The sequence below is a fragment of the Somniosus microcephalus genome, chromosome 2 (genome assembly GCF_052327205.1).
Source record: "Somniosus microcephalus isolate GS21.2 chromosome 2, FLI_Smic_1.0, whole genome shotgun sequence".
In the NCBI taxonomy this organism is placed as follows: Eukaryota; Metazoa; Chordata; class Chondrichthyes; order Squaliformes; family Somniosidae; genus Somniosus; species Somniosus microcephalus.
In genome coordinates, this window is record NC_140988.1 from 70,258,417 (window position 1) to 70,272,698 (window position 14,282).

The 14,282-nt window shown below is 46.8% G+C and overlaps 1 protein-coding gene across 4 annotated transcripts in view; it reads left to right on the forward strand.

The window, feature by feature from the left end:
- map9 (microtubule-associated protein 9) overlaps positions 1 to 13,312 on the forward strand; it is a 528,899-nt gene extending 515,587 nt beyond the window's left edge. For all 4 annotated transcript variants that reach the window (XM_086010251.1, XM_086010242.1, XM_086010257.1 and 1 more), the window contains 2 exons: positions 8,960 to 9,092; positions 12,987 to 13,312. In XM_086010251.1, the coding sequence (XP_085866377.1) occupies positions 8,960 to 9,092; positions 12,987 to 13,106 (253 nt within the window). In that variant the 3' untranslated portion in view covers positions 13,107 to 13,312. The remainder of the gene's footprint in view (positions 1 to 8,959; positions 9,093 to 12,986) is intronic.
- Positions 13,313 to 14,282: the final 970 nt, after the last annotated feature.

The following is a 14,282-nucleotide window of genomic DNA, read 5'->3' on the forward strand; positions in this document are numbered from 1 at the left end:
TTTCTTTACCGGCCATAATGGGGAGTTCACGTGGGTGGCTATCGTCCTCAATACGCCCTGCTGTACCAATGAAGATATTGCTGTCTCCATGTCGGGTTCTGCCTCCTTGGGGAAATTATACTGCTTTTGGAGTCGGATCATGGGGTCCCCGTCTACGCTGACTTCGAACCCAGTGACTCTCCCGCAGTCGTGCTTGTGGGTGGCGAACGCGGTCAGATTTTCTGACACACGCGCCTGCAAGTCCGTTGGGACGTTTGTTATCATGAGCTCGAGATCGTAACCTCCTGATGGCTTCATAGTGCACAGGGCCCCCTTTTCTTCCTTCCCCGGGATTACGACTACCTTACCTAAACCGCCCTCGGCTCCCCAGAGACAGTGATTTCTCAGGTCCACGAGGATCCCGTGTTCCACCAAGAAATCAGCCCCGAGGATGCCTTTCCCCCCCCCCTCTTTCCACTTCAATAGGATGCACGTCCATGTGGTGTGGAGCGCTCCCAACTGAATGGAGAGCGGGAGGGAGTGCGCGCCAGCCTGTGCTCTACCTGTGAAACCCGCTACTAAATATGGAGCCTGGGCGGACAGAGGTGAGGCAAAAGGTTTGTCCGTGTGGATCAAGGTACACGAAGCTCCCGTATCCAACAGGTAACTACCCCTTTGTTTCTCCACCTCCATCTCCACCACAGGTCTTCTCCAAGCGTCATAGCGGAGCGGACACAAGTAGATGGGCTGCGCGGGCGTCAGTCATTTAGGTGTTTCGGCTGGGGTCTCGGGGGCGATAGGGCTGTTAGCAACCGCTACCTTCCCCTGCCAGGTCATCAGAGACCGCATAGTCTCCAAGACTGACTCGATCGCAGCGGGGTCCACAACCGCACCACCCCCTTCATTCGGGGCAAAGGCTACGGTTGGGTTCTGGACTGGTGTTGGGGCAGCGGCCTGCACTTGTGGTTGTGCTGGTGTTGGGGAAACTCTCGGGCCGTTGGCGACTCGGGCTTGGGCTCGATCTTGGGCTGCGGCGAACTCTCTCTCCCTCTTATCCTTCCAAGGATTCCTACAGTCCTTGCGCCAATGACCCTCCTTCCCACACCCGTAACAACTGCTATTTGCTTGGGGATGGCGATTTCCCTCCTGACGCCATTCCTTTTTAGCAGAGGCTGCGGGTCTCACCTCATGCACCTTTCCTTTCACAACAGGCGTTTTCTTGCCCTTGTTGTTTCTATAACTGATCGTGAGCTGATCTAGTACTACTTCCTCCGTGGAGCGGGCGTTAGTGGGGTCAAACCATGCTTTGGCCTGTTCCTTCACTACTGGCAGGCAACCTGCTACCAGGCACCGAAGCCAGTGAGCCCTTTGTTCGCCATCCAGCCCGGCCCGGGCCGGCCCGCCCGGGCAGCTGCGCCGATACACTGGCCACAACCTGTCGGCGAAAACCCGTGGGGGTTCTCCCTCTAGCTGCACTGTCTTTTCTAAACGGAGGAACGGAGTTCCGTCCCCCTCTCCCATGATCTCCAGAATCTCATCCCGTAGCAACTCATAGTCCCTGTGCCCTCTCTTGCTCTCGTCAGGGAGACACTGGAGGAGCGAACTGTCCAGGGAGAACAGCAGCATTTTAGACTGTTCAACCCCGTCGCAGTCATTGACTGCTGCGGTCTGCTCCACGTCCCTGAAATGCACGGAGGGATCTCCTGACTCGGAGAGTTTTGGGATGTGACTTATCATCTCTCTTAGCTGTCGTGCGCTATGAGGCATTATGATCTGACTCTCAAGGGGTCCGTCATCGCCATTTTCTTCATTTGGACCGATCCTCCGGTGTCTCGTTGGACACATTGGCGCCGACCCCGACTCTACTGTCTGGGGTTGCTCTACCTCAGGGCTCTTTTCCTCTACCGTCTCCGTCTCCTGTCCCGGAGTCCAAGACTCCTCATAGGCAGGAGGCGCAGAAGGTTCGGGGGTTGGTACCCCAACTGCCTCTTGTGGAATCGGTCTTTTGGATTCCTTGGCTAGCAACAGCTGACTCGCTGGTGGATTTATGAGACACACCAACCCGTTTGCCTTCGCTAGGGCCTTTCTCAGGTCCTCTAGCTCCCGGCGGCAAGTGCTGTGGTCGGTGTTCTCAGATCTATCCTCCATGGCCATTTTATATGCTGCCCTGGCTCCCAGGAGCTTTTCCTCTTGGGCATCTACTTGTTTGGCTAGACGGGAACACCTCTCTCTCATTCTACCTTCACTGGCCTTGACCTCCACGACCTGACATTTTAAATATTCTACCCGGGTTTCGTGGCCGCGAATTACAGAGCGGCGTTCCTGGTTCAGCGCGTCAAGCGATTCAATCAGTTTTTGACCTCCCGCAACCTTTTCCTCCACGCCTTTAAGCAAGCCGTTGATCTGGACTGTCTGTGCTGCAACTACCTGGTCCAAAAGCTGGACTTGCTTCTTGTAGCACATCAGCCAGACCGCCTTTTCTACAGATTTCTTATGCTCTCTACCCGCTGTCCACTTGATGGCTGCGTCTAGCGGGCACCTATCCCTTAGTAGATCAGATATCCATTGTTTTGTGAGGTTGACTTTTCCGAAAACATAATCTGCTATTCTTTCATCCATCACATTTCGTCTATTCAGATCTTGATCTAACACACTACTTTCCTGCTGCCAAGGTCCTGCCGTGGTCGCCATTTCTGTAGGGGGTTTCTCTTGCTCTTTCTGGTCTCCTGCCAGGCTTCGTGCAATAATTACCCTGGAGTGGTTCGACCCACTCCCCCCTACGGTTCTAGACCTTGGACTTAGGTGCAGAGAACAGTAGTGCAGAGAAAGAACTCAATAGACCAGGTTGAATAGCACGAAATGGATGCTTTTATTTTTAAACAGTTTGAAGCATTACAAAATACATGTCATAGGCACAGATTAAAGTTACTACAATCATGCACAAATTTATGAACTTGACTCTATGGAAATGGGGAACACACGGCACATCGAAAAAGGGGAAACACATTACGATTTCCCTTAACTCCCTCCCCTATACCTAAACTAAGTTTCGACCTGGGGAACTTGGGATCATGCTCACCACTCTCGAAATCGCGAGAAAGGGGGTTCGCAGCCTTTTTGGCACCGCTTTCCGTCGTCACGTGGATTTGGAAACTTCTGGCGCAGTCGATATTCTCTCCTCCCTCGAGGCGGTGGGGTAGACCCAGCCTCGATGAGTGCTCGTTAAGGTTGAGATCCACCAAGTCAATTTGGGTTCATGAAGCAGACCCAGATGCAGGCTATGCACTTGGGAGAATCTTGTGGCATCGATCGCCGGTTCTCCAGAGGGTTTCTTCTCCGTCGGCCTGGGTCGTCGATGATCTCCCGACCCCAGTACCCGGGCCACCCTCGTCGTCTTCTCGTCGTGGCCGAGCCTTGTTTTGGCTGAACACCGACCACGTTGTCCTTTTACCGAAACCGTCCGTCTTTAAAAAAAAAACGAAAACGTTTTCATCGATCTGCCGAAGTGGAAGAGGCGCCGATCCGGGCACCGTCCACCCTTCGTTCGTTCCTCGTAGAAGAAAGTTCTTGAAGAAATGGAAGCCTGAAGTCGCCCAACAAGAAGCCGTGGCAGTGAAGAAGAAGTTGTTCAAGCAACCCGGAGTCCGAAGTAACTTAGATGGACTTTCAATCCATAGTTATACTCTTTTGGGACAGTCTTATCTCCCGCCAAATCATAGTCCTGTCTTTGTATTAATTTTGGCGGGCAGAAATCTCTGCAGGGGCGCTTTGTCTTGTAACGGAGCCGGTGATAACTTAAACTGGCCTTCCTGGCTGATAATGTCTTTCAATGTCTTTTGCATTGTCACCGTGGCTCGGTTCGCATATTGATCGGTCCGGACATTTTCCTTGATGGCTGCTAAACGGTTTTTCCTTTGTACGATAAATGGGTATAAGTGTTTTTACATTGTCCGCCCATATCTTGATTGGCCGCATCCTGTACTTATAATCCATTGAATATGTATGCTGTTGCTCTGAGTTTTGGTTCCCAGAGACTGGCTTTCGTGGGCTCACTGTCTTCAATCCACAAGCCTGTCTGGCTTGCAGTAACAGAAATAAAATGGTTCATAAACTGATCACGGGGCCTGGCGGCCATTTTGTATGCCCTTTTATCAAAGGTTTTTCTGTGCAAGCTTACTTTGGTCAATAAACAGTCTTAATTTTATCCAGTTTTCTTGCGTGATTTTTGCTGAAAATTGCGAATCTTACAAGGGGCATACTTAAAAAAGAAATTAGGAGGGCGAGGAGGGGCCATGAAATAACACTGGCGAGCAAAATAAAGGAAAATCCTAAGATGTTTTATAAGTATATTAAGGGCAAGAGGATAACCAGGGAAAGGGTAGGGCCCATTAGGGACCAAAGTGGCAATCTGTGTGTAGAGCCAGATGATGTAGGCGGGGTTTTAAATGAATTTTTTGCATCTGTGTTCACTATGGAGAGAGACGATGCAGACATAGAAATCGGGCAAGGGGACTGTGACATACTTGAACATATTAGCATCGAGAGGGAGGAGGTGCTAGCGGTTTTAGCAGGCCAAAAAGTGGATAAATCCCCAGGCCCGGACGAGATGTATCCCAGGCTGCTGTGGGAGGCAAAGGAGGAGATTGCAGGGGCTCTGACACAAATTTTCAGAACCTCTCTGGCCACAGGGGATGTACCAGAGGACTGGAGAACAGCTAATGTAGTACCATTATACAAGAAGGGTAGCAGGGATAAACCAGGGAATTACAGGCCAGTGAGCCTAACATCTGTGGTAGGGAAATTATTGGAAAAAATTCTGAGGGACAAAATTAGTCTCCACTTGGAGAGGCAAGGATTAATCGGGGATAGTCAGCATGGCTTTGTCAAGGGTAAATCATGTCTGACAAATCTGATTGAATTTTTCGAGGGGGTGACTATGGGGGTGGATGAGGGAAATGCTGTGGATGTGGTTTACATGGACTTCAGTAAAGCTTTTGACAAAGTCCCGCATAGGAGACTGGTCAAGAAGGTAAGAGCCCATGGGATCCAGGGTGCCTTGGCGCGTTGGATCCTAAACTGGCTGAGTGGCAGGAGGCAGAGGGTGATGGTCGAAGGTTGCTTTTGTGACTGGAAGCCTGTGTCCAGTGGGGTACCTCAGGGATCGGTGCTGGGTCCCTTGTTGTTTGTGATCTACATAAATGATTTGGATGAGAATGTAAAAGGTATGATCAGTAAGTTCGCAGATGACATGAAAATTGGTGGGGTGGTAAATTGCGAGGAGGAAAGCCTCAGGCTACAGGACGATATAAACGGGTTGGTCAGATGGGCGGAAAAGTGGCAAATGGAATTTAACCCTGAAAAGTGCGAGGTGATGCATTTTGGACGGACAAATAAGGCAAGGGAATACACAATGAGTGGTAGGACCCTAGGAAGTACAGAGGGTCAGAGGGACCTTGGTGTACATGTACATAGATCCCTGAAGGCAGCGGAACAGGTAGATAAGGTGGTTAAAAAGGCATATGGGATACTTGCCTTCATTAGCCGAGGCATAGAATATAAGAGCAGGGAGGTTATGATGGAGCTGTACAAAACGCTGGTGAGGCCACAGCTGGAGTACTGTGTGCAGTTCTGGTCACCTCACTATAGGAAGGATGTGATTGCTTTGGAGAGGGTGCAGAGAAGATTCACCAGGATGTTACCTGGGATGGAGCGCCTCAGCTATGAAGAAAGACTAAACAGGCTGGGGTTGTTTTCCTTGGAGCAAAGAAGGCTGAGGGGGGACCTGATTGAGGTGTACAAAATGATGAGGGGCATAGATAGGGTAGATAAAGAGGAACTTTTCCCCTTAGTAGGGGGGTCAATAACAAGGGGGCATAGATTCAGGGTAAGGGGCAGGAGATTTAGAGGGGATTTGAGGAGGAACTTTTTCACCCAGAGGGTGGTTGGAATCTGGAACTCACTGCCTGAAAGGGTGGTAGAGGCAGGAACCCTCACAACATTCAAGAAGCATTTGGATGAGCACTTGAAATGCCATTGCATACAAGGCTATGGACCAAATGCTGGAAAATGGGATTAGACAGGACAGGGGTGGATGGGCGGCGCGGACACGATGGGCCGAAGGGCCTCTTTCTGTGCTGTAAAACTCTATGACTCTATGACTCTCTGTAATTTCTCTGCAAATTTGCTCCTCTATAGCCTTCCCACTAGTTGGTGGTCTACAGAATACACCTAGCAGTGTAATGGCACGCCTATTGTTTCTTAACTTTAACCAAATAGATTCTGTCCTTGACCCCTCTATGACATCCTCTCTCTCCAGCACTGTAATATTCTCCTAAATCAATGCTGCCACCCCACCTCCTTTCTTTCCTTCCCTATCTTTCCTGACCACCTTATAACCAGGAATATTTAAAACCCAATCCTGCCCTTTTTTGAACCAGGTCTCTGTTATCGCCATGACATCATATTCCCATGTGGCTATTTGCTCCTGCAGCTCACCAACCTTATTTACCACACTTTGTGTGCTTACACACATGCACTATAAACCTATCTTAGACCTTCTTGTATTCTCTCTCAGTCTGACCCCACCTAATACCTTACTATTTCTTATTCTAGTGCTATCTGTCTCTCCCCATCCTTTGTGCACCTTGTTTCTCCTTTCTAATGCTACATCCTAGTGCCCATCCCCCCGTCAAATTAGTATCAACACTCCCCAACAGCACTAGCAAACCCCGTCATGAGGATATTGGCCCCGGCTCTGTTGAGGTACAACCCGTCCGGCCTGTACAGGTCCCACCTCCCCCAGAATCAGTCCCAATGCCCCAGGAATTTAAAGCCCTCCCTCCTGCACCATTTCTCCAGCTATGCATTCATCTGCTCTATCCTCCTATTTCTATATTCACTTGCACGTGACACCGGGAGTAATCCACAGTTTACTACTTTGAGGTCCTGCTTTATAATCTCTTTCCTAGCTCCCTAAAATCTGCCTGCAGGACCTCATCCCTCTTTCTACCTATGTCATTGATACCGATATGGACCACGACCTCTGGCTGTTCACCCTCCCCCTCCCCCCAGAGTGTTCTGCAGCCGCTCAGTGACGTCCTTGACCCTGGCACCAGGGAGGCAACATACCATCCTGGAATCACGTCTGCGGCCGCAGAAACGTGTGTCTGTTCCCCTAAAACTTGAATCGCCTATCACTATTGCTTTCCTCCTTGTACAGCTGAGCCACTCGTGGTGCCGTGGACTTAGATCTGGCTGTACTCCCCCAAAGGACCCATCGCTCTCACCCGACCTGTTATGGAGTGAAATGCACTCAGGACTCCTGCACTATCTGTCTGGTCCTCAAAAGTGACCAAGCTAGATACAGCAACCCTGGGGTGTAGAAAAAATAATGGCCCAGTAATTCCGGGCACAACGCGTGAGTAAGGACGGGGTACTCACGCGTGTGCCCGGAGGAATTGCCAGTTTTCAGCATACACAGCGCATGCACTGAAAACCGGCATTTCCTGTCCTCTGACCCAAGGGGTTAAGAGGCTGAATGCGTGCGCGGTATCGGGCAGCGCGTGCTCCTTGGATTTCCTCTATTTTTAGAGAGTTGCACGTGTGTGTAAAGGCCTCCGGTATTTACGCATTGAAAAACTACACGTAAGTACTTAGTTTTACAGGTAAGTGGTCTATTATACAATTGAGAATTTTTTTTCCCACAGGTTTGTTATTTTTAAAGAATTTACAGTAAGGTAAGTTTAGTTTTAGCCCCGATTTTTTATATAAAAATGTTTTTCAAATTTTAAAATTATTGTTTAAAATAGTTTTTCAGAGTTCTTTATGGTTCATTTAAGTAGTGCAATGTTTTTTTAAATTTTCTTTCAGGTTTACGTAGTGTTTTGGGGCCAGGAGTTTTCATGAGTTTGACAGCTCTTACTGTCAAACTCATGAATGAGCTTTTGCAACCTCCCATTGGTTGCCCTGTGCTCACGTGATCCCAGCCGGCTCATCGCACTAAGTACGCCGCTGGGTCACGCACCTCAAGCGGGCCAGTGAGAGGAAATGCAATGCGGGCCAGAATTAAAATGTCAGCACGCCGGGTAAGTGAACATCGGGGGCTTGCACGCGCGGCAAGCTCCCGATCCTAATTTCAGGGCCAATGCATTGATAAGCGAGGCTATTGAATTAGTGCCTGCAGAAACTAGCTCCCTGGCCTCACTCAATCCCAGAATGAGCTGTGAAAAGGATTTAACTTAATGGTTTCTTTTACCAAAAGAAACTTCAGGCAGAAACCTGAAATTTGTAAAGAAAGCAATCATTTATTATATACTAGACAAAAAATAGACATTTGAATTAAATAACATCTTCGGTTCATGCACGATTTAGGATTTCTTTAACAATGAACAAAACACCATCTGACTTCTCAAATGCTTACCTTTTTGGAAATCAAAGGTCCATTTTAGACTAACACTTTAACGAACGTTTATATTTACGCATGTTTTGCTCAGGCTTGTCAAGGTCCTCTAAATATCTTGATGAACACGGTTTGTGGTATAGAAAATGGTTTTCTCTAGTGGTCAGGTCAGCCATTCCAGAAGCAATCTGTAAATCTGCATCCAGGTGGAAAGCGATCCGTGAGGTAGCAAACCCTTCCTCCACATGGTTAGGATGTTAGTCCTTTTATTTTTGAACTACACCTCTGGGGCGGTTGCTTGCCAACAGTAGGCTTCTTCAAGTAAACCCTAGGTTTGATTGACAGTCCATTTGTTTTCTTTCAGTGTCTTTAATGTAGGTCTTCAGCTGGTCTGGAGCCAGGTTCTGCAAGTTGCTTTGGTGATCTGTTCTTTGTGTCTTTAACAAGGTGCCACTGTTTAGCTCTTTTTTTCTTCAGCCTGCCAGAGCTATTTTCTCATTTACATAACTTTTGTTTATCGTATGTAGTTTTATTACCACTACTTTAATTACTTTGTGCTGCTTTGTTTTATGGCAATGTAAGGAATGAGAAGAAAAAAGTAATATTGAAGCAAAAGATGAAGGAAAATGCAAAGGAAGAACAGAAGAAAATTGAAGAAGAGTACATGAAATACGAGAAAGAAGAAATGTCATTAAAAATGTATGAGAATTGGCTGGTAAGATTTGGAGTGTATGCGGGTAAGATTTTGAGGAAAGTTTAAAAAACTCCAATTCAGTTTGTTGTTTTGATTAAGTAATAATGGAAAACTGAGATTAAATTGGTCGCTCAAAATCACTCCAAGGTGCTAAATGTATGAGCAGTTAAATTCAGTTTAAAGTCTCTTGAGCTGTCAGTGTCTATGTTTGCTAACTGTCAGAATACATCATGGTGTTGATACGTCTTATGTTCACATTGAAGGATTAATGATCTTTATACCATTGTTCATTGAAAAATAAATTACAATTTATCATGGGAAACTTCTGTGACTGGTATATAAGAAAGACTTGCATTTATATAGCGCCTTTCATGACCTCATGGCATCCCAAAGCGCTTTACAGCCAATGAAGTACTTTTGAGTTGTAGTCACTGTTGTAATGTAAGAAATGCGGCAGCCAAATTGCGCACAGCAAGGTCCCACAAATAGCAATATGGTAATGACGAGATAATCTGTTTTAGTGATGTTGATTGGTCAGGCTCTCCTGCTGTTTTTTGAAATAGTGCGATGGGATATTTTATGTACACCTGAGAGGGCAGACGGGGCCTCAGTTTAACATAAGAACATAAGAAATAGGAGCAGGAGTCGGCCATTCAGCCCCTCGAGCCTGCTCCGCCATTCAATGAGATCATGGCTGATCTTCTGCCTCAACTCCATTCATCGGCCTTATCGCCATATCCCTTGACGCCCTTACTAGTCAGAAATCTATCAACTTCTGTTTTGAATATACCCAATGACTGAGCCTCCACAGCCCTCTGGGGTAGAGAATTCCAAAGATTCACCACCCTCTGTGTGAAGAAATTTCTTCTCATCTCAGCCCTGAATGGCCTACCCTTTATTCTGAGGTTGTGGCCCCTGGTTCTAGACTCCCCAGCCAAGGGAAACATTCTCCCAGCATCCACCCTATCAAGCCCTGTAATAATTTTGTATGCTTCAATGAGACCCCCTCTCATTCTTCTGAATACTAGAGATTACAGGCATAGTTTACTCAATCTCTTCTCATACCAACATCTCATCCGAAAGATGGCACCTCCAACAGTGCAGCACTCCCTCAGCACTGCACTGGAGTGTCAGCCCAGTGAGTTCAACTCCTTTGAACCCATAACCTCTGACTCAGAGGCAACAGTGCTTTTTTGTATTTTTTAATATTGGATTTATTCAACATTAAACACATTTGCAACATCGTGATCATTCCTTTGTACCATACAATCATTCCTTCACCAGTTTTTAGCTACAGAAATTAAAGTCATCTTTAAAGACATTGACAACATCGTCATTATTTCCTTTACCATTTATTAGCTTCAGAAATTAAAGTTCAAATTGTCACCCATGACATATATTAATCTACTGAACTTCAAAAAATGCCATCCTTAAATTCTTTTCTGAATAATAAATCCACAAAGCCATACAATGTTCTTTTAGTCTATATTGAAATACTCTTTCAGGTTTATTCTTCGCCCTTTATAAAACAGCATTCCTTAGTTGCACAATTACGAATCTAGCCACACTGAACATTAAATTAATCACTGCTCCGCTAGACTCGGGCAGACTCTAGCCGTCTAACCGAGAGGGTTGATGAGGGCAATGTGGTTGATGTGGTGTACATGGACTTCCAAAAGGCATTTGATAAAGTGCCACATAATAGGCTTGCCAGCAAAGTTGAAGCCCATGGCACAGTTTCAAAATTTGCAGATGACACAAAACTTAGAAGTATAGTGAACAGTGAGGAGGATGGTGAAAGACTTCAAGAGGACATAGATGGGCTGGTGGAATGGGCAGACAAGTGGCAGATGAAATTTAATGTAGAAAAGTGCGAAGTGATACATTTTGGTCGGAAGAACGAGGAGAGGCAATATAAACTAGAGGGTACCCTTATTTAAGGAGGGATATACTTGCATTGGAGGCAGTTCAGAGAAGGTTCACTAGGTTGATTCCTGGGATGGAAGGGTTGTCTTATAAGGAAAGGTTGAGCAGGTTGGGCCTATACTCATTGGAGTTTAGAAGAATGAGAGGTGATCTTATTGAAACATAAGATTCTGAGGGGGTTGGACAGGGTAGATGCTGAGAGGATGTTTCCCCTCGTGGGGGAATCTATAACGAGGGGGCATAGTCTCAGAATAAGGGGCCGCCCATTTAAGACCGAGATGAGGAGGAATTTCTTCTCTCAGAGGGTCATGAATCTTTGAAATTCTTTACCTCAGAGAGCTGTGGAAGCTGATTCATTGAATATATTCAAGGCTGAGATACTCTTCTTCTTAGGCAGTCCCTTGGAACTGAGGTGACATAAAAAATGAGTTTGCAGGTGACTGATGAGTCCAATGTGGGACCTACAGTCTCTGTCACAGGTGGGGCAGACGGTGGTTGAAGGGGTGGGTGGGTGGGGTGCTTGGGTTGATGTGCACTCCTTGCGCTGCCTGCGCTTGGCTTCCACTTGCTCCCAGCAAAGAGACTCGAGTTGTTCGGCGCCTTCCTGGATGCTTCTCCTCCACTTTGTGCGGTCTTGGGCCAGGGATTCCCAGGTGTCAGTGGGGATGTTACACTTTTTCAAGGAGGCTTTGAGGGTGTCCTTGAAACGTTTCCTCTGCCCACCTGGGGCTCTCTTGCCATGCCGGAGCTCCGAGTAGAGCGCTTGTTTTGGGAGTCTCGTATTGGGCATGCAGACAATGCGACCCATCCATCAGAGCTGATTGAGCGTGGTCAGAGCTTCGATGCTGGGGATGTTGGCCTGAGTGAGAACACTGACGTAGGTGCACCTATCCAGCCAATGGATTTACAGGATCTTGCGGAGGCAGCGTTGGCGGTACCTCTCCAGTGCTTTGAGGTGCCTGCTGTACATGGCCCATGTCTCTGAGGCATACAGCAGGGCGGGTATCACTGCTGCACTGTAGATCATGAGCTTAGTGCCGGGTTTGAGCTCCTGGCCTTCAAACACGCTCTTCCGTAGGCGACCGAAGGCTGCACTGGCACACTGAAGGCGGTGTTGGACTTCATCATCGACGTCTGCCCTTGTTGACAGTAGGCTCCCGAGGTATGGAAAGTGGTCCACGTTGTCCAAGGCCTTGTCGTGGATTTTGATAATCGGGGGGCAGTACTGTGTGGCGGAGCAAGTTGGTAGAGGACCTTTGTCTTACGGATGTTTAGTGTAAGGCCCATGCTCTCGTACACTTCGGTGAAGGTGTTGACGATGGTTTGGAGTTCGACCTCTGAGTGAGCGTCGTCTGCATACTGTAATTCGATGACAGAGGATGGGACGTCCTTGGATCTGGACTGGAGGCGACGGAGGTTGAACAGTTTCCCGTTTGTTCTGTAAATTAGCTCCACTCCAGTGGGGAGCTTACTGAGGGTGAGATGGAGCATTGCAGCAAGGAAGATTGAGAAGGGCGTTGGTGCGATGACACAGCCTTGCTTGACCCCAGTTCATACGTGAATTGGGTCTGTGCTGGAACCGTTGGTCAGGATCACGGCTTGCATGTCATCGTGAAGCAGGCGGAGGATGGTGACAAACCTTTGATGTCAGCTGAATTTGAGGAGAACACTCCATAATCCATCACAGTTGACAGTGTCGAAGGCCTTTGTGAGATCAAAGAAGGCCATGTACAGCGGTTGGTGCTGTTCTCTGCATTTCTCTTGTATTTGACGTGCGGTGAAGATCATATCCATTGTGCCCCTTAGTGGGCGGAATCGCATTGCGGCTCAGGGAGGAGCTCTTCGGCCACTGGGAGACGGCGATTGAGGATTTTTGCGATGACTTTCCCTGTGGCCAGCTCCTGCTCCTATTTCTTATGTTCTATGTTCTTATGTAATATCATTTAACAAATACTAATTTCTCAATTTTCTGTTATTTATTATTTATAGGAACAGAAAGAAAAGCAAGAAAAGCATGAAAAGAAGCAAAGGAAAATCAGGAGCATTTTGCATGATGAGCCACCACCTCCTTGGAGCCCCCCTAATAAAACAATACCATTTGGAAAATGAACATTACACATCAGTGATGAAAAAACCTGAAGTTTTGCTTTTTAACTTTACAAATAGAGTAAATTTTGATCTGTATTTTTTAACCCAGAAAAATGTATGTGGAAAATATTTGTATATATTTGCTTAGAATAATGTAAGTTATTATGGAGTGACATAATATTTTATAAAATAAAAATCTGGTTTAAAATAAAGTATAGAGCAATTTTCAAATATATGAATTATTGATCATTTATTTTGCAAATTTAAATAGAAAATTTATGATTTCTGAACCAGGATTTTAGGTTAAACATTTTAAGACAACCTCAAAGCGCTTTAGTCAATTAATTACTTTTGAAGTGTAGTTAATGTTGCAATGCAGGAAATGTGGCAGCCAAATGTGCGCAGCAAGGTCCCACAAACAGCAATGAGATAAATGACCAGATACAAAAGCAAAATACTGCGGGTGCTAGAAATCTGACATAAAAACATAAAATGCTGGAAATACTCAGCAGGTCAGGCAGCATCTGTGTAGAGAGGAACAGAGTTAACGTTTCAGGTCGATGATCTTTCATCAGAACTGGAAAATGTAACAGACATAACAGGTTTTAAGCAATTACAGAAGCAGGGGGAGGGGAGGAAAGAACAAAAGGGAAGGTCTGTGATAGCGTGGAAGGCAGGAAAGATTAAATGACAAAAGGGGTGATGGTGCAATGCAAAAGGAGATGGTAATGGGACAAGTAAAGAAACAAAAGAAGGGTCTAGAAGAGGTGTAAATGGGAAAAGCAGAATCATCAACATCTGTCGCCCAAAAAAATGGGTGCAAAGGTTAGGATCTGAAATTGTTAAACTCAGTGTTGAGTCCAGAAGGCTGTACAGTGCCTCATCGAAATATGAGGTTTTGTTCCTCAAGCTTACGTTGAGCTTCATTGGAACAGTGTAAGAGGTCGAAGACAGAAAGGTCAGAGTAGACGTGGAGCGGAAGGAGCTAGAGCGGAATTTGCGGGGTTGGTGGACAATGAGGTTGGAGCCCATGGAGGGAAGATTTCCAGAGTAGATAAGATCAGTGACAGTCTTGGAAATGATGGCTTGATGTTCAGTAGTGGGGTCATGGTCCAGGGGAGGTAGGAGGAGGTGTCAGAGAGTTGGCGTTCAGCCTCTGCAAGGTAGAGATTGGTCCGCCAGACAACAACAGCGCCA